The sequence below is a fragment of the Chiloscyllium plagiosum genome, unplaced genomic scaffold (genome assembly GCF_037043375.1).
Source record: "Chiloscyllium plagiosum isolate Xiang-an unplaced genomic scaffold, Cpla_swu_hap1 HiC_scaffold_8, whole genome shotgun sequence".
Classification (NCBI taxonomy): Eukaryota; Metazoa; Chordata; class Chondrichthyes; order Orectolobiformes; family Hemiscylliidae; genus Chiloscyllium; species Chiloscyllium plagiosum.
This window is the reverse complement of record NW_028270146.1, coordinates 3,630,611-3,650,881: the sequence shown is the minus strand read 5'-3', so window position 1 is coordinate 3,650,881 and position 20,271 is coordinate 3,630,611. Positions and strand designations below refer to the sequence as shown.

The following is a 20,271-nucleotide window of genomic DNA, read 5'->3' as shown; positions in this document are numbered from 1 at the left end:
AGTGAGCTGTCTCTATACTGGTGTTTACCCAGGCAGTGAGCTGTCTCTATACTGGTGTTTACCTGGGCAGTGAGCTGTCTCTATACTGGTGTTTACCCAGGCAGTGAGCTGTCTCTATACTGGTGTTTACCCGGGCAGTGAGCTGTCTCTATACTGGTGTTTACCCAGTCAGTGAGCTGTCTCTATACTGGTATTTACCCGGGCAGTGAGCTGACTCTATACTGGTGTTTACCCAGTCAGTGAGCTGTCTCTATCCTGGTATTTACCCGGGCAGTGAGCTGTCTCTATACTGGTATTTACCCGGGCAGTGAGCTGTCTCTATACTGGTGTTTACCCGGGCAGTGAGCTGTCTCTATACTGGTGTTTACCCGGGCAGTGAGCTGTCTCTATGCTGGTGTTTACCCAGTCAGTGAGCTCTGTCTATACTGGTGTTTACCCAGTCAGTGAGCTGTCTCTATACTGGTGTTTACCCAGGCAGTGAGCTGTCTCTATACTGGTGTTTACACGTGCAGTGAGCTGTCTCTATACTGGTGTTTACCTGGGCAGTGAGCTGTCTCTATACTGGTGTTTACCCAGTCAGTGAGCTGTCTCTATACTGGTGTTTACCCGGGCAGTGAGCTGTCTCTATATTGGTGTTTACCCAGTCAGTGAGCTGTCTCTATACGGGTGTTTACCCAGTCAGTGAGCTGTCTCTATACTGGTGTTTACCCGGGCAGTGAGCCGTCTCTATACTGGTGTTTACCCGGGCAATGAGCTGTCTCTATACTGGTGTTTACCCAGTCAGTGAGCTGTCCCTATACTGGTGTTTACCCGGGCAGTGAGCTGTCTCTATACTGGTGTTTACCCGGGCAGTGAGCTGTCTCTATACTGGTATTTACCCAGTCAGTGAGCTGTCTCTATACTGGTATTTACCCGGGCAGTGAGCTGTCTCTATACTGGTGTTTACACGGGCAGTGAGCTGTCTCTATACTGGTGTTTACCCGGGCAGTGAGCTGTCTCTATACTGGTGTTTACCCGGGCAGTGAGCTGTCTCTATACTGGTATTTACCCAGTCAGTGAGCTGTCTCTATACTGGTATTTACCCAGTCAGTGAGCTGTCTCTATACTGGTGTTTACACGGGCAGTGAGCTGTCTCTATACTGGTGTTTATCCGGGCAGTGAGCTGTCTCTATACGGGTGTTTACCCAGTCAGTGAGCTGTCTCTATACTGGTGTTTACCCGGGCAGTGAGCTGTCTCTATACTGGTGTTTACCCAGGCAGTGAGCTGTCTCTATACTGGTGTTTACCCGGGCAGTGAGCTGTCTCTATACTGGTGTTTACCCAGTCAGTGAGCTGTCTCTATACTGGTATTTACCCAGTCAGTGAGCTGTCTCTATACTGGTGTTTACCCGGGCAGTGAGCTGTCTCTATACTGGTGTTTACACGGGCAGTGAGCTGTCTCTATACTAGTGTTTACCCGGGCAGTGAGCTGTCTCTATACTGGTGTTTACCCAGTCAGTGAGCTGTCTCTATACTGGTATTTACCCAGTCAGTGAGCTGTCTCTATACTGGTGTTTACCCGGGCAGTGAGCTGTCTCTATACTGGTATTTACCCGGGCAGTGAGCTGTCTCTATACAGCTATTTACCCGGGAAGTGAGCTGTCTCTATACTGGTGTTTACCCAGTCAGTGAGCTGTCTCTATACTGGTATTTACCCAGTCAGTGAGCTGTCTCTATACTGGTGTTTACCCTGGCAGTGAGCTGTCTCTATACTGGTGTTTACCCAGTCAGTGAGCTGTCTCTATACTGGTATTTACCCAGTCAGTGAGCTGTCTCTATACTGGTGTTTACACGGGCAGTGAGCTGTCTCTATACTGGTGTTTACCCGGGCAGTGAGCTGTCTCTATACTGGTATTTACCCAGGCAGTGAGCTGTCTCTATACTGGTGTTTACCCAGTCAGTGAGCTGTCTCTATACTGGTGTTTACCCGGGCAGTGAGCTGTCTCTATACTGGTGTTTACCCGGGCAGTGAGCTGTCTCTATACTGGTGTTTACCCGGGCAGTGAGCTGTCTCTATACTGGTATTTACCCAGTCAGTGAGCTGTCTCTATACTGGTGTTTACCCAGTCAGTGAGCTGTCTCTATACTGGTGTTTACCCGGGCAGTGAGCTGTCTCTATACTGGTGTTTACCCAGTCAGTGAGCTGTCTCTATACTGGTATTTACCCAGTCAGTGAGCTGTCTCTATACTGGTGTTTACCCGGGCAGTGAGCTGTCTCTATACTGGTGTTTACCCGGGCAGTGAGCTGTCTCTATACTGGTGTTTACACGGGCAGTGAGCTGACTCTATACTAGTGTTTACCCAGTCAGTGAGCTGACTCTGTACTAGTGTTTACCCAGTCAGTGAGCTGTCTCTATACTGGTGTTTACCCGGGCAGTGAGCTGTCTCTGTACTGGTGTTTACCCGGTCAGTGAGCTGTCCCTATACTGGTGTTTACCCAGTCAGTGAGCTGTCTCTATACTGGTGTTTACCCAGGCAGTGAGCTGTCTCTATACTGGTGTTTACACGGGCAGTGAGCTGTCTCTGTACTGGTGTTTACCCGGTCAGTGAGCTGTCCCTATACTGGTGTTTACCCAGTCAGTGAGCTGTCTCTATACTGGTGTTTACCCGATCAGTGAGCTGTCTCTATACTGGTGTTTACCCGGGCAGTGAGCTGTCTCTATACTGGTGTTTACACGGGCAGTGAGCTGTCTCTATACTGGTGTTTACACGGGCAGTGAGCTGTCTCTATACTGGTGTTTACCCAGTCAGTGAGCTGTCTCTATACTGGTGTTTACCCAGTCAGTGAGCTGTCTCTATACTGGTGTTTACCCGGGCAGTGAGCTGTCTCTATACTGGTGTTTACCCAGTCAGTGAGCTGTCTCTATACTGGTGTTTACCCGGGCAGTGAGCTGTCTCTATACTGGTGTTTACCCAGTCAGTGAGCTGTCTCTATACTGGTGTTTACCTGGGCAGTGAGCTGTCTCTATACTGGTGTTTACCCAGTCAGTGAGCTGTCTCTATACTGGTGTTTACCCGGTCAGTGAGCTGTCTCTATACTGGTGTTTACCCGGGCAGTGAGCTGTCTCTATACTGGTGTTTACCCGGGCAGTGAGCTGTCTCTATACTGGTATTTACCCAGTCAGTGAGCTGTCTCTATACTGGTGTTTACCCAGTCAGTGAGCTGTCTCTATACTGGTGTTTACCCGGGCAGTGAGCTGTCTCTATACTGGTGTTTACCCAGTCAGTGAGCTGTCTCTGTACTGGTGTTTACCCGGGCAGTGAGCTGTCTCTATACTGGTGTTTACCCGGGCAGTGAGCTGTCTCTATACTGGTGTTTACCCGGGCAGTGAGCTGTCTCTATACTGGTGTTTACACGGGCAGTGAGCTGTCTCTATACTGGTATTCACCCGGGCAGTGAGCTGTCTGTATACTGGTATTTACCCGGGCAGTGAGCTGTCTCTATACTGGTGTTTACACGGGCAGTGAGCTGTCTCTATACTGGTGTTTACACGGGCAGTGAGCTGTCTCTATACTGGTGTTTACCCAGGCAGTGAGCTGTCTCTATACTGGTGTTTACCCAGTCAGTGAGCTGTCTCTATACTGGTGTTTACCCGGGCAGTGAGCTGTCTCTATACTGGTGTTTACCCGGGCAGTGAGCTGACTCTATACTGGTGTTTACACGGGCAGTGAGCTGTCTCTATACTGGTATTTACCCAGTCAGTGAGCTGTCTCTATACTGGTGTTTACCCAGTCAGTGAGCTGTCTCTATACTGGTGTTTACCCAGGCAGTGAGCTGTCTCTATACTGGTGTTTACCCGGTCAGTGAGCTGTCTCTATACTGGTGTTTACCCAGTCAGTGAGCTGTCTCTATACTGGTGTTTACACGGGCAGTGAGCTGTCTCTATACTGGTGTTTACCCGGGCAGTGAGCTGTCTCTATACTGGTGTTTACCCAGGCAGTGAGCTGTCTCTATACTGGTATTTACCCAGTCAGTGAGCTGTCTCTATGCTGGTGTTTACCCAGTCAGTGAGCTATCTCTATACTGGTGTTTAACCAGGCAGTGAGCTGTCTCTATACTGGTATTTACCCGGGCAGTGAGCTGTCTCTATACTGGTATTTGCCCAGTCAGTGAGCTGTCTCTATACTGGTGTTTACCCAGTCAGTGAGCTGTCTCTATACTGGTGTTTACCCAGGCAGTGAGCTGTCTCTATACTGGTGTTTACCCGGGCAGTGAGCTGTCTCTATACTGGTGTTTACCCAGTCAGTGAGCTGTCTCGATACTGGTGTTTACACGGGCAGTGAGCTGTCTCTATACTGGTATTTACCCAGTCAGTGAGCTGTCTCTGTACTGGTGTTTACCCGGTCAGTGAGCTGTCCCTATACTGGTGTTTACCCAGTCAGTGAGCTGTCTCTATACTGGTGTTTACCCGGTCAGTGAGCTGTCTCTATACTGGTGTTTACCCGGGCAGTGAGCTGTCTCTATATTGGTGTTTACACGGGCAGTGAGCTGTCTCTATACTGGTGTTTACACGGGCAGTGAGCTGTCTCTATACTGGTGTTTACCCAGTCAGTGAGCTGTCTCTATACTGGTGTTTACCCAGTCAGTGAGCTGTCTCTATACTGGTGTTTACCCGGGCAGTGAGCTGTCTCTATACTGGTGTTTACCCGGGCAGTGAGCTGTCTCTATACTGGTGTTTACCCAGTCAGTGAGCTGTCTCAATACTGGTGTTTACCCGGGCAGTGAGCTGTCTCTATACTGGTGTTTACCCAGTCAGTGAGCTGTCTCTATACTGGTGTTTACCTGGGCAGTGAGCTGTCTCTAGACTGGTGTTTACCCAGTCAGTGAGCTGTCTCTATACTGGTGTTTACCCGGTCAGTGAGCTGTCTCTATACTGGTGTTTACCCGGGCAGTGAGCTGTCTCTATACTGGTGTTTACCCGGGCAGTGAGCTGTCTCTATACTGGTATTTACCCAGTCAGTGAGCTGTCTCTATACTGGTGTTTACCCAGTCAGTGAGCTGTCTCTATACTGGTGTTTACCCGGGCAGTGAGCTGTCTCTATACTGGTGTTTACCCGGGCAGTGAGCTGTCTCTATACTGGTGTTTACCCGGGCAGTGAGCTGTCTCAATGCTGATGTTTACCCAGTCAGTGAGCTGTCTCTATACTGGTGTTTACCCAGGCAGTGAGCTGTCTCTATACTGGTGTTTACCCGGGCAGTGAGCTGACTCGATACTGGTGTTTACACGGGCAGTGAGCTGTCTCTATACTGGTATTTACCCAGTCAGTGAGCTGTCTCTATGCTGGTGTTTAACCAGTCAGTGAGCTGTCTCTATACTGGTGTTTACCCAGGCAGTGAGCTGTCTCTATACTGGTGTTTACCCGGGCAGTGAGCTGTCTCTATACTGGTGTTTACCCAGTCAGTGAGCTGTCTCTATACTGGTGTTTACACGGGCAGTGAGCTGTCTCTATACTGGTGTTTACCCGGGCAGTGAGCTGTCTCTATACTGGTGTTTACCCAGGCAGTGAGCTGTCTCTATACTGGTATTTACCCGGGCAGTGAGCTGTGTCTATACTGGTGTTTACCCAGTCAGTGAGCTGTCTCGATACTGGTGTTTACACGGGCAGTGAGCTGTCTCTATACTGGTGTTTACCCAGTCAGTGAGCTGTCTCGATACTGGTGTTTACACGGGCAGTGAGCTGTCTCTATACTGGTATTTACCCAGTCAGTGAGCTGTCTCTATACTGGTGTTTACCCAGTCAGTGAGCTGTCTCTATACTGGTGTTTACCCGGGCAGTGAGCTGTCTCTATACTGGTGTTTACCCGGGCAGTGAGCTGTCTCTATACTGGTGTTTACACGGGCAGTGAGCTGTCTCTATACTGGTGTTTACCCGGTCAGTGAGCTGTCTCTATACTGGTGTTTACCCAGTCAGTGAGCTGTCTCTAAACTGGTGTTTACACGGGCAGTGAGCTGTCTCTATACTGGTGTTTACCCGGGCAGTGAGCTGTCTCTATACTGGTGTTTACCCGGGCAGTGAGCTGTCTCTATACTGGTGTTTACCCGGGCAGTGAGCTGTCTCTATACTGGTGTTTACCTGGGCAGTGAGCTGTCTCTATACTGGTGTTTACCCGGGCAGTGAGCTGTCTCTATACTGGTGTTTACCCGGGCAGTGAGCTGTCTCTATACTGGTGTTTACACGGGCAGTGAGCTGTCTCTATACTGGTGTTTACACGGGCAGTGAGCTGTCTCTATACTGGTGTTTACCCAGTCAGTGAGCTGTCTCTATACTGGTATTTACCCAGTCAGTGAGCTGTCTCTATACTGGTGTTTATCTGGGCAGTGAGCTGTCTCTATACTGGTGTTTACCCGGGCAGTGAGCTGTCTCTATACTGGTGTTTACCCGGGCAGTGAGCTGTCTCTATACTGGTGTTTACCCGGGCAGTGAGCTGTCTCTATCCTGGTGTTTACCCGGGCAGTGAGCTGTCTCTATACTGGTGTTTACCCAGTCAGTGAGCTGTCTCTATACTGGTGTTTACCCGGTCAGTGAGCTGTCTCTATCCTGGTGTTTACCCGGGCAGTGAGCTGTCTCTATACTGGTGTTTACCCAGTCAGTGAGCTGTCTCTATACTGGTGTTTACCCGGTCAGTGAGCTGTCTCTATACTGGTGTTTACCCGGGCAGTGAGCTGTCTCTATACTGGTGTTTACCCGGGCAGTGAGCTGTCTCTATACTGGTGTTTACCCAGTCAGTGAGCTGTCTCTATACTGGTGTTTACACGGGCAGTGAGCTGTCTCTATACTGGTATTTACCCAGTCAGTGAGCTGTCTCTATACTGGTGTTTACCCAGTCAGTGAGCTGTCTCTATACTGGTGTTTACCCGGGCAGTGAGCTGTCTCTATACTGGTGTTTACCCGGGCAGTGAGCTGTCTCTATACTGGTGTTTACCCGGGCAGTGAGCTGTCTCTATACTGGTGTTTACACGGGCAGTGAGCTGTCTCTATACTGGTGTTTACCCGGTCAGTGAGCTGTCTCTATACTGGTGTTTACCCAGTCAGTGAGCTGTCTCTAAACTGGTGTTTACACGGGCCGTGAGCTGTCTCTATACTGGTGTTTACCCGGGCAGCGAGCTGTCTCTATACTGGTGTTTACCCAGGCAGTGAGCTGTCTCTATACTGGTGTTTACCCGGGCAGTGAGCTGTCTCTATACTGGTGTTTACACGGGCAGTGAGCTGTCTCTATACTGGTGTTTACCCGGGCAGTGAGCTGACTCTATACTGGTGTTTACCCAGTCAGTGAGCTGTCTCTATACTGGTGTTTACACGGGCAGTGAGCTGTCTCTATACTGGTGTTTACACAGTCAGTGAGCTGTCTCTTCCTGGTGTTTACACGGGCAGTGAGCTGTCTCTATACTGGTATTTACCCGGTCAGTGAGCTGTCTCTATACTGGTGTTTACCCCGTCAGTGAGCTGTCTCTATACTGGTGTTTACCCGGGCAGTGAGCTGTCTCTATACTGGTGTTTACCCGGGCAGTGAGCTGTCTCTATACTGGTGTTTACACGGGCAGTGAGCTGTCTCTATACTGGTGTTTACCCGGTCAGTGAGCTGTCTCTATACTGGTGTTTACCCAGTCAGTGAGCTGTCTCTAAACTGGTGTTTACACGGGCAGTGAGCTGTCTCTATACTGGTGTTTACCCGGGCAGTGAGCTGTCTCTATACTGGTGTTTACCCAGGCAGTGAGCTGTCTCTATACTGGTGGTTACCCGGGCAGTGAGCTGTCTCTATACTGGTGTTTACCCGGGCAGTGAGCTGTCTCTATACTGGTGTTTACCCGGGCAGTGAGCTGTCTCTATACTGGTGTTTACCCAGTCAGTGAGCTGTCTCTATACTGGTGTTTACCCGGTCAGTGAGCTGTCTCTATCCTGGTGTTTACCCGGGCAGTGAGCTGTCTCTATACTGGTGTTTACCCAGTCAGTGAGCTGACTCTGTACTGGTGTTTACCCGGGCAGTGAGCTGTCTCTATACTGGTGTTTACCCGGGCAGTGAGCTGTCTCTATACTGGTGTTTACCCAGTCAGTGAGCTGTCTCTATACTGGTATTTTCCCGGGCAGTGAGCTGTCTCTATACTGGTATTTACCCAGTCAGTGAGCTGTCTCTATACTGGTGTTTACCCGGGCAGTGAGCTGTCTCTATACTGGTATTTACCCAGTCAGTGAGCTGTCTCTATACTGGTGTTTACCCAGTCAGTGAGCTGTCTCTATACTGGTGTTTACCCAGTCAGTGAGCTGTCTCTATACTGGTGTTTACCCAGTCAGTGAGCTGTCTCTATACTGGTATTTACCCGGGCAGTGAGCTGTCTCTATCCTAGTATTTACACGGGCAGTGAGCTGTCTCTATACTGGTATTTACCCGGGCAGTGAGCTGTCTCTATCCTAGTATTTACACGGGCAGTGAGCTGTCTCTACAGTGGTATTTACCCGGGCAGTGAGCTGTCTCTATACTAGTATTTCCCTGAGCATTGAGCTGACTCTACACCGGTGTTTACGTGGGCATTGAGCTGACTCTATACTGGTATGTACCTGAGCAGTGAGCTGACTGGGATGAACATAGCACTGGGAGACATAGCTAGCACAAGAGCAGAAAATAGGAATTTCATAGTTAAAATCAGAGAAAGGAACGCAGTATGAATCAGCATTACACTGCAGTTATGTGAATGCATGCAGTGTGAGAAATAATATTGTTGAGTCAACCCTGGAGATTTCCATATGGAATTAGAACGGTGTGGTGATAATAGAAAGAAGGGCAGGAATACGGGTTTAAATATTCCTGTTTACAGGGTGTACGGAAAAGCGTGATATCAGTATAGATTGGGGAGAGCTTTCCACTGTGGGAGAAAGAGGATGTTTCAGATGGTCCATGGACAGAGTCCATTTGGTTCGAACTAAGGACAAAGAGTGTGCAGTTCCATTGCTCAGCGGAGTCTATCGACCTGCCACCAGTGGAAAGGATGTCAACAAATAAATCTGCAGGGAAATTACAGCAAGGGGGTGGCACAGTGGCTGGCACTGCTGCCTCATAGTGCCAGGGACCTGAGTTTGTACCCCCCTCAGGCGACTGTCTGTGTGGAGTTTGCACAATCTCCCGGTGCTCCGTTTCCTCTCTCAGTCTAAAGATGTGCAGGTCTGGTGGATTGGCCATGGGAAATACAGGGTAACAGGGATAGGGTAGCGGGTGGGATGTTCTTTGGAGGGTCGGTGTTTTACTTGATGGGCTGAATGGCCTGTAGGGATTCTTTGATTACAGAATAGGAGAACAAGAAGGCACAGAACTAAAGATATTTTTTAAAAAGGCATATGTGTGAAAACAGCCTTTTCACTTCGTGAGTAGTTAGGGTGGGGAATGCACAGCCTGGAAATGTGGGGGAGGTTGAGGATCAGCATTTAAATAGAAACAATATTCGGGAAAAAAACAAGGCACTGGAACTAAGTGAAATTTTGAGGGCCAGTATAGACATGATGACCTGAATGGCCTCCAGCTGCACTGTCACCATTCGGTGATTCTGTGACCTTTGAAGTCGGGGTGAGCTGACAGTAACCTGTCCTGGGAACTGGTGCTTACCTGGGCGGGGCTGCTACCTGCATGGCCAGATCTTCTTCCTGCACTTCCTCCAGGTCTGGGATCACAGGAATATCTGCAGCAGGGTAATACACGCAAGTTAGTGTTCTCCATTGGACAGGTAACAACAGAATACAAGACATACACACACAGGGGTCTGATAATGAGGTATCCTTCCATTCCACAACAATTTCAAAGCTGCCAAAGACAGAGTGCCAATAGGCTATATGAGGTTTGGTAGGTCATTCCAATTTGCATTGTCTGTGAACAAGCCACACATGTATATCGAAACATGTACACAAACTCACCCATCACTCATGGAGCAGACAAATATTCTCGCTCTGCTTTCTCGGGCAATTGTAAAGGCTCCAGTTTCCATCCATCATTATGGAGCACTCCATGTCAACTAGTCCCTTTGCTCCCAAATGACCAGTTTCAAAAAAAATGATACATGTACATGAGACTGTTAGTTTGACTCAATATCAAAGACCGTTCATGACGCCCAAAGCAGGTAACAGGGTCAGTGCTGAGGGAGTGCCGCACTGCGGGAGGATCAGTGCTGAGGGAGCGCCGCACTGTCGGAGGGTCAGTGCTGAGGGAGTGCCGCACTGTCGGAGGGTCACTGCTGAGGGAGTGCCGCACTGTCGGAGGGTCAGTGCTGAGGGAGTGCCGCACTGTCGGAGGGTCACTGCTGAGGGAGTGCCGCACTGTCGGAAGGTCAGTGCTGAGAGAGTGCCGCACTGTCGGAGGGTCAGTGCTGAGGGAGTGCCGCACTGCGGGAGGATCAGTGCTGAGGGAGAGCCGCACTGTCGGAGGGTCAGTGCTGAGGGAGCGTCGCACAGCGGAGGGTCAGTGCTGAGGGAGTGCTGCACTGTCAAAGGTTCAGCGCTGAGGGTGTGCCGCACTGTCAGAGGGTCAGTGCTGAGGGAGTGCCGCACTGTCAGAGGGTCAGTGCTGAGGGTGTGCCGCACTGTCAGAAGGTCAGTGCTGAGGGAGTGCCGCACTGTCAGAGGGTCAGTGCTGAGGGTGTGCCGCACTGTCAGAGGGTCAGTGCTGAGGGAGTGCCGCACTGTCAGAGGGTCACTGCTGAGGGAGTGCCGCACTGTCGGAGGGTCACTGCTGAGGGAGTGCCGCACTGTCGGAGGGTCAGTGCTGAGGGAGTGCCACACTGTCGGAAGGTCAGTGCTGAGGGAGTGCCACACTGCGGGAGGATCAGTGCTGAGGGAGTGCCACACTGCGGTAGAATCAGTGCTGAGGGAGTGCCGCACTGTCGGAGGGTCACTGCTGAGGGAGAGCCGCACTGTCGGAGGGTCACTGCTGAGGGAGAGCCGCACTGTCGGAGGGTCACTGCTGAGGGAGTGCCGCATTTCGGAGGGTCAGTGCTGAGGGAGTGCCGCATTTCGGAGGGTCAGTGCTGAGGGAGTGCTGCACTGTCAGAGGGTCAATACTGAGGGAGTGTTGCACTGTCAAAGGGTCAGTGCTGAGGGAGTGCCGCACTGTCAGAGGGTCAGTGCTGAGGGAGAGCCGCACTGTCGGAGGGTCAGTGCTGAGGGAGAGCCGCACTGTCGGAGGGTCACTGCTGAGGGAAAGCCGCACTGTCGGAGGGTCAGTGCTGAGGGAGTGCCGCATTTCGGAGGGTCAGTGCTGAGGGAGTGCTGCACTGTCAGAGGGTCAATACTAAGGGAGTGTTGCACTGTCAGAGGGTCAGTGCTGAGGGAGTGCCGCACTGTCAGAGGGTCAGTGCTGAGGGAGTGTTGCACTGTCAGAGGGTCATTACTAAGGGAGTGTTGCACTGTCAGAGGGTCAGTGCTGAGGGAGTGCCGCACTGTCAGAGGGTCAGTGCTGAGGGAGTGTTGCACTGTCGGAGGGTCGGTGCTGAGGGAGTGCTGCAGTGTCAGAGTGTCAGTGCTGAGGGAGTGCCGCACTGTCAAAGGGTCAGTGCTGAGGGAGTGCTGCACTGTCAGAGGGTCAATACTGAGGGAGTGTTGCACTGTGAGAGGGTCAGTGCTGAGGCAGTGCTGCACTATCAGAGGGTCAGTGCTGAGGGAGTGCCGCACTGTCGGAGGGTCGGTGCTGAGGGAGTGCTTCACTGTTGGAGGGTCAGGACCGAGGGAGTGCCGCACTGTCAGATGGTTGGTGCTGAGGGAGTGCTGCACTGTCGGAGGGTCGGTGCTGAGGGAGCGCCACACAGCGGAGGGTCAGTGCTGAGGGAGTGCCGCGCTGTCGGAGGGTCAGTGCTGAGGGACTGCTGCACTGTCGGAGGGTCAGTGCTGAGGGTGTGCCACACTGTCGGAGGGTCAATGCTGAGGGAGCGTCGCACAGCGGAGGGTCAGTGCTGAGGGAGTGCTGCACTGTCAGAGGGTCAGCGCTGAGGGAGAGCCGCACTGTCAGAGGGTCAGTGCTGAGGGAGTGCCGCACTGTCAGAGGGTCAGTGCTGAGGGTGTGCCGCACTGTCAGAGGGTCAGTGCTGAGGGAGTGCTGCACTGTCAGAGGGTCAGCGCTGAGGGAGTGCTGCACTGTCAGAGGGTCAGCGCTGAGGGAGTGCCGCACTGTCAGAGGGTCAGCGCTGAGGGAGTGCCACACTGTCAGAGAGTCAGTGCTGAGGGAGCGTCGCACAGCGGAGGGTCAGTGCTGAGGGAGTGCTGCACTGTCAGAGGGTCAGCGCTGAGGGAGAGCCGCACTGTCAGAGGGTCAGTGCTGAGGGAGTGCCGCACTGTCAGAGGGTCAGTGCTGAGGGTGTGCCGCACTGTCAGAGGGTCAGTGCTGAGGGAGTGCCGCACTGTCAGAGGGTCAGTGCTGAGGGAGCGTCGCACAGCGGAGGGACAGTGCTGAGGGAGAGCCGCACTGACGGAGGGTCACTGCTGAGGGAGTGCTGCACTGTCAGAGGTCAGTGCTGAGGGAGCGTCGCACAGCGGAGGGACAGTGCTTAGGGGGTGCCGCACTGTCGGAGGGTCAGTGCTGAGGGAGTGCTGCACTGTCAGAGGGTCAGTGCTGAGGGTGTGCTGCACTGTCAGAGGGTCAGTGCTGAGGGAGCGTCGCACAGCGGAGGGACAGTGCTGAGGGAGTGCTGCACTGTCAGAGGGTCAGCGCTGAGGGAGAGCCGCACTGTCAGAGGGTCAGTGCTGAGGGAGCGTCGCACAGCGGAGGGACAGTGCTGAGGGAGAGCCGCACTGTTGGAGGGTCAGTGCTGAGGGTGTGCTGCACTGTCAGAGGGTCAGTGCTGAGGGAGCGTCGCACAGCGGAGGGACAGTGCTGAGGGAGAGCCGCACTGTCAGAGGGTCAGTGCTGAGGGTGTGCCGCACTGTCAGAGGGTCAGTGCTGAGGGAGTGCCGCACTGTCGGAGGATCAAAATAAAACTGCAAAAGATAAAGCTGAAACATTCACAATAATCTTCAGCCAGAAATGCCGAGCGGATGTCCAATGTTGGCTTTTCCAGTGGTCCCCAGCATCACAGATACCAGTCTTCAATTTGGTTCACTCCACATGACATCGAGAAAGAGGCATTTGATTCTGCAAAGACTATGGGTCCCGACAATATTTCAGCAATATTACTGAAAACCTGTGCTCCAGAATATGGCACTCCCCTGGTCAAGCTGTTCCAGCACAGTTACAACACTGGCATCTACCCGACACTGTGGAACATTGCTCAGATATGTCCTGTACATAAAAAGCAGGACAAATCCAATTACTGCCCTATTACTCTACTCTCTATCATCAGTAATGTGATGGAAGGGGTCACCAACAGTGCTATCAAGCAGCACCTGCTCAGCAATAACCTGCTCAGTGATACCCAGTTTGGGTTCCCCCAGGGCCACTCAGCTCCTGACCTCATTACAGACTTGGTTCAAACATGGACAAAAGGAGCTGGATTCCAGAGGGGAGGGGAGAGGGACAGCCCTTGACATCTCGGCTGCATTGAACTGAGTGTGGTATCAAGGAGCCCCGGTAAAACTGGCATCAATGGGAATCAGGGGCAAACCCTCCGCTGGTTGGAGTCAGACCTGACACATAAGAAGATGGTTGTGGTTGTTGGAGGTCAGTCAGCTCAGCTCCAGGACATCTCTGCAGGAGTTCCTCAGGGGAGTGCCCTAGGCCCAACCATCTTCAGTTGCTTCATCAATGATCTTCCCTCCAACGTAAAGTCAGAAGTGGGGATGTTCGCTGATGATTGCACAATGTCCAGCACCATTCGCCACTCCTCAGATAGTGAAGCAGTTCATGTTCAAATGCAACAAGATCTGGACAATATCCAGGCTTGGGATGACAAGTGGTAAGTAATATTTGCACCACACAAATGCCAGACAATGACCATCACCAATAAATGACAATCTAATTACTGTCCCTTTACATTCAATGGTGTGACCATTGAATCCCCAAGTATCAACACTTCTGAGGGTTACTATGGACCAGAAACTCAACTGGACTCACCAAATAAACATGGCTACGACAGCAGGTCAGAGGCTAGGAATACTGCAGCGAGTAACTCACCTCCTGACTCCCCAAAGTCTATCCATCATCTCGCCACCACTCGCTGCCTTCTTTCAGAAAGCCAGTTTCTAATCCAAACTGCTAAATCACCCTCAATCCCATGCCTCCGCATTTTCTCCAACAGCCTACCATGTGGAACGGTATCAAAGGCTTTACTGAAGTCCATGATCACCACATCAATTGCCCTACCCTCATCCACATGCTTGGGTCACCTTCTCAAAAAACTCAGTGAGGTTTGTGAGACATAACCTGCCCTTGATGAAACCATGTTGACTGTCTCCAATCAAATTGTTGCTTGCTAGATGATTATAAATCCTATCTCTTATTATCCTTTCCAAAACTTTTCCTACAACAGACGTAAAGTTTACTGGTCTATAATTATCTGAGTTATCTCTGCTGTCCTTCTTGAACAAGGGCACAACATCTGCAATCCTCCAGTCCTCTGGTACTAAACCTGAAGACAATGATGATTCAAAGATCAAGGCCAAAGGCTCCAACACCTCCTCCCTAGCTTCCCAGAGAATCCTCAGATAAATCCCACCCAGACCAAGGGACTTACCTACTTTCACACCTTCCCGAATTGATAACACCTCCTCCTTGCTAACCTCAATCCTTTCAAGTCTAATAGCCCGTATCTCAGTTTTCTCCTCTACAAAATTCTCCTTTTCCTGAGTGAAAACAGATGAGAAATATTCATTTAGCACCTCTCCGATCTCCACAGGGTCCACACACAACTTCCCACTTCTGTCTTTGACAGATCTTATTCCTACCCGAGACATCCTTTTATTCCTCACATACCCTATATCCACAACCATCCACTCCCTCCACCACCAACGCTCAGTCGCAGCAGTGTGTACTATCGACAAAATACACTACAGAAATTCACCAATGATCCTCAGACAACACCTTCCAAACCCACGATCACTTCCATCTCATAGGACATTAGATATATGGGAACTTTACCACCTGCAAGTTCCCCTCCAAGCCATTAACCATCCTGACTTGGAAATATATCTCTGCTCCTTCACTGTCACTGGGGCCAAAACCCTGGGATTCCCTCCTTACGGGTATGTGAGTCTATGGAGACTGCAGTGGTTCAAGAGGCAGCTCATCAGCACCTTCTCAAGGACAGCTCAGCACGGGATAGAATTGATGGACCAGCCAGCGATGCCCATGCCCCACAAGTGAATTAAAAAAAGTGCAAGTCAGTGAGAATGAGGGCGAGTATGAAAGTATCAGAATGATTGAAAGAACGAGGAACAGTCCTTCACACTGCCAACCATAATTGATAAATACACACTTTGACATCCATCTGTAGCATTGTTAAATGTCTGACAATTGTTTTTTTTTTAGTGTTCTGCTTTGTTTAAAAGAAGAAATCAGAAAGGTGCCAATTCTGATTGTATCAAATTCAGATTGTTGTGAGGGGGACAGAGAGGAGGCAATGCTTGGTGATTGAATCCAATGCTGAAAAGGGAATGACTGGTGTGATTTGGCTTTTGGCATAAGACATGGACATGCTCAGAGGCACACCCCACGTGTGGCTGACTTAACATTCTACCCCTCCATTTACAAAAGGCTCTGTTCAGCAAATACCTTCCCTGCAGAACATGCATCACAGTTAGTGGCCCTGTCTGTCCAGCTCCAAAACGGACACATCACACACACATTCCCTCCTGACAGATGAAAGGAACACTGTTTGAAGCGACAGATTGCTTTAGAAGTGACAACAGGGGTTGGGAATACAAAAAGGAATGCACACGTCAGAAACTAACTAACAGCACTGGGCAGAGAGCAAACAGTCTTCAGCAGTTAATGTGTACAGAGAAATCTAGTGACAGGCGTCACTGGGGAGGTGCCTGGAGCTGAAGAGCGATGTGCGCCCACAGTAATGGGAAATGGATTTTGGAAAATAGAAAAATCAACTGTTTATGTGCAGTAAATGTTCCCATTTACACGAGGTTAAGGGGAAGTGAGTCACCAGCATCGAGCATTCCCATCCCTGTCAGACAACGTGCTGAGCAACAGATTTCTGTGCCAACACAGATATCGGGCACAAATCCCCATCAGCTTAGAATAGACTAAGAGAACAGGAACCCCCACCTCATCTGAACTTTTCAACTCACCCATTAGTTGCTGCTGTCTTTTCAACTGAAAGTAAAGCTCCCTCAACACTGTCCCCCTTCAAACACTCCCAGGACAGGGACAGCACGGGATTAGATACAGAGTAAAGCTCTCTCTACACTGTCCCCCACCAAACACTCCCAGGACAGGGACAGCACGGGGTTAGATACAGAGTAAAGCTTCCTCTATACTGTCCCCCATCAAACACTCCCAGGACAGGGACAGCACGGGGTTAGATACAGAGTAAAGCTCTCTCTACACTGTCCCCCACCAAACACTCCCAGGACAGGGACAGCACGGGGTTAGATACATAGTAAAGCTTCCTCTACACTGTCCCCCATCAAACACTCCCAGGACAGGGACAGCATGGGGTTAGATACATAGTAAAGCTCCCTCTACATTGCCCCCCATCAAACACTCCCAGGACAGGGAACGTACGGGGATAGATACAGAATAAAGCTCCCTCTACACTGTCCCCTATCAAACACTCCAAGGACAGGGACAGCACAAGGTTCGATACAGAGTAAAGCTTCCTCCACACTGTCCCCCATCAAACACTCCCAGGACAGGACAGCACGGGGTTAGATACAGAGTAAAGCTCCCTCTACATTGTCCCCCATCAAACACTCCCAGGACAGGGACAGCACGGGGTTAGATACAGAGTAAAGCTCCCTCTACATTGTCCCCCATCAAACACTCCCAGGACAGGGACAGCACGGGGTTAGATACAGAGTAAAGCTCCCTCTACATTGTCCCCCATCAAACACTCCTTGGACAGGCACAGCACAAGGTTAGATACAGAGTAAAGCTCTCTACACTGTCCCCCATCAAACACTCCCAGGACAGGGAAAGCATGCGGTTAGATACAGAGTAAAGCTTCCTCTACACTGTCCCGATCAAACACTCCCAGGACAGGGACAGCACGGGGTTAGATACAGAGTAAAGCTCCCTCTACACTGTCCCGATCAAACACTCCCAGGACAGGGACAGCACAGGGTTAGATACAGAGTAAAGCTCACTCTACACTGTCCCGATCAAACACTCCCAGGACAGGGACAGCACGGGGTTAGATACAGAGTAAAGCTCCCTCTACACTGTCCCCATCAAACACTCCCAAGGTCAGGGACAGGACAGGCCAGGCCAGCGTTAGTGACTGACAGGTTCTGGGTGAGCAGAGCTCCCAATCCCACCATCTCGAGGAACAGTAAACAATGCTGTGTTATCCATTGCCAATTGAAGCAGAGCTGAACAGTGCACATTAGATTAGATTAGATTACTTCCAGTGTGGAAACAGGCCCTTCGGCCCAACAAGTCCACACTGACCCGCCGAAGAGCAACCCACCCAGACCCATTCCTCTACATTTACCCCTGCACCTAACACTACGGGCAATTTAGCATGGCCAATTCACCCTAAATTGCACATCGTTGGACTGTGGGAGGAAACCGGAGCACCCGGAGGAAACCCACGCAGACACAGGGAGAATGTGCAAACTCCACAGAGGCAGTTGGCTGAGGCGGGAAATGAACCCGGGTCTCTGGTGCTGTGAAGCAGCAGTGCTAACCCACGGGATGACCGTGGGTTCTGAGTTGGTTCCAGACTGTCCCGTCTCTGCAATGGTCAACCTGCCTGCAGCTCGAGGTCTGAGATCCCTCAATGTGAGGGAGCCCCCTAACTGTACAACCCCAGCTCTGCCTGTCTCAAATCTCTTCATCATTCGAATTTAACACTTCAGCCCGACACTTGACACAAGTGTCATTGCTCACTCTGAAGACAAATGCCTTGTGTTAGATCCCAGCCAATTTGCATTAGGTCGCAAATTTAAATCTCATTCCGACCCACTTTCTGAAAAGCTCTCTTCTATTCTGTTGTTGATTGTAGCAGCAGCCTCACTCCCCCTCCCACCATCGATCAAATGGAATGAAGCAACACAGCACCGGCAGCTAAAAACAGAACCGAAAATTCCATTTCGCGACATATTGATTGATATATAGCAGGGCCTTATCAGTAAATACGCAGCAAATTAAAGTGTGGAAATGACGTGCTCTCGATCGTAATGTGTTATTTGGAGGATGTATTCAGCTGCTTGCAACTTATTTTCCCCTGTTGATACAGAGAGAAAATTGAACAATTATATCTAACTCTGGCACTATCAGCTTTCCTAGATTGCTCTGCTCTGTTTAATCAGGGCGAGCGAACCCCCAGTGAACATCACATCGAAAAGCTCACCTCCGCCATCATCCGAGTGCACCGGGCTCCTGGGCCGCAGACGGCTACTGAGGGTGGAGGGGGGGGGGAGCAAGGCAGAAAACAAGGCAAAGTCAGAAAGGAATCAGACAGAGACGGTGTCCGTATTCAGCCTGTCTTTCATACACAAGGAACCCGACCAAGATTACAACCTCAAACTGGATCAGACAAACCAGTTCATATCATCTACGCGGAGCAAATTCGGCCCCTCTCTCACCCAGACCACGTTGGACACTGTCAAACCCTGACCCTGTCAGTCACTCTCACCCAGACCCTGATGGTCACTCTCATACAGACCCTGTCGGTCACTCTCACCCAGATCCTGATGGTCACTCTCACACAGACCCTGATGGTCACTCTCATCCAGACCCTGTCGGTCACTCTCACCCAGACCACGTCGGACACTGTCAGACCCAGACCCTGTCAGTCACTCTCACCCAGACCCTGTCGGTCACTCTCACCCAAACCCTGATGGTCACTCTCATCCAGACCCTGTCGGTCACTCTCACCCAGACCCTGATGGTCACTCTCACCCATACCCTGATGGTCACTCTCATCCAGACCCTGTCGGTCACTCTCACCCAGACCCTGATGGTCACTCTCAAACGCAGACCCTGTCGGTCACTCACACACCCAGACCCTGATGGTCACTCTCACACTCAGACTCTGTCAGTCACTCACACACAGACCCTGTCGGTCACTGTCATCCAGACGCTGTCGGTTACTCTCACACCCTGACCCTGTTGGTCACTCACACCCAGACCACGTCGGTCACTCTCAGCCAGACCCTGTCATTCACTCTCACATCCAGACCATGTCGGTCTCACACCCAGATCCTGTCGGTCACTCTCACACCCAGACACGGTCGGTCACTCATATCCAGACCCTGCCGATCAGTCTCACCCAGACCCTGTCAGTCACTCTCAGACCCAGATCCTGTCGGTCACTCTCAGACCCAGACCCTGTCAGTCACTCTCACCCAGACCCCGTCGGTCACTCTCACACCCAGACCTTGTCGGTCACTCTCTCAGACAGACCCTGGCGGTCACTCTCACACTCATATCCTGTCGGTCACTCTCACATTCAAACCATGTCGGTCACTCTCACACTCAGACCCTGTCAGTCACTCTCACCCAGACCCCGTCGGTCACTCTCACACCCAGACCCTGTCGGTCACTCTCACAATCAGACCCTGTCGGTCAGTCTCACCCACACCCTGTTGGTCACACTCACCCAGACCCTGTTGGTCACTCTCACACCCAGGCCCTGTCGATCACTCTCACCCAGACCCTGTCGGTCACTCTCACCCAGACCCTGTCGGACACTCTCTCACTCAGACCCTGTCGGTCACTCTCACACCCAGACCCTGTCGGTCACTCTCACCCAGACCCTGTCGGTCACTCTCACTCAGACGCTGTCAGTCACTCTCACACTCAGACTCTGTCGGACACTCTCACCCAGACCCTGTCGGTCACTCTCACACCCAGACCCTGTCGATCACTCGCACCCAGATCCTGTTGGTCACTCTCACACCCAGACCCTGTCGGTCACTCTCACCCAGTCTCTGTCGGTCACTCACTCAATCAGACCCTGTCGGTCACTCTCACTCAGACGCTGTCAGTCACTCTCACACTCAGACTCTGTTGGTCACTCTCACATCCAGACCCTGTCGGTCACTCTCACACCTAGACCCTGTCGGTCACTCTCACCCAGAACTTGTCTGTCACTCTCACCCAGACCAAGTCGGTCACTCTCACCCAGACCCTGTCGGTCACTCTCACTC

The 20,271-nt window shown here is 51.4% G+C and overlaps 1 protein-coding gene across 2 annotated transcripts in view; it reads right to left on the bottom strand.

Moving 5' to 3' along the window:
• ift43 (intraflagellar transport 43 homolog (Chlamydomonas)) overlaps window positions 1–20,271 on the bottom strand; it is a 198,804-nt gene that overhangs the window by 18,693 nt on the left and 159,840 nt on the right. Inside the window, exons 5-6 of one of the 2 annotated variants that reach the window (XM_087989541.1) lie at window positions 18,471–18,517; window positions 9,635–9,707 (exon numbers count right to left, since the gene is read on the bottom strand). In XM_087989541.1, coding sequence (XP_087845667.1) covers window positions 9,635–9,707; window positions 18,471–18,517 — 120 coding nt within the window. The remainder of the gene's footprint in view (window positions 1–9,634; window positions 9,708–18,470; window positions 18,518–20,271) is intronic. The other variant, XM_087989542.1, reaches the window with a different exon arrangement.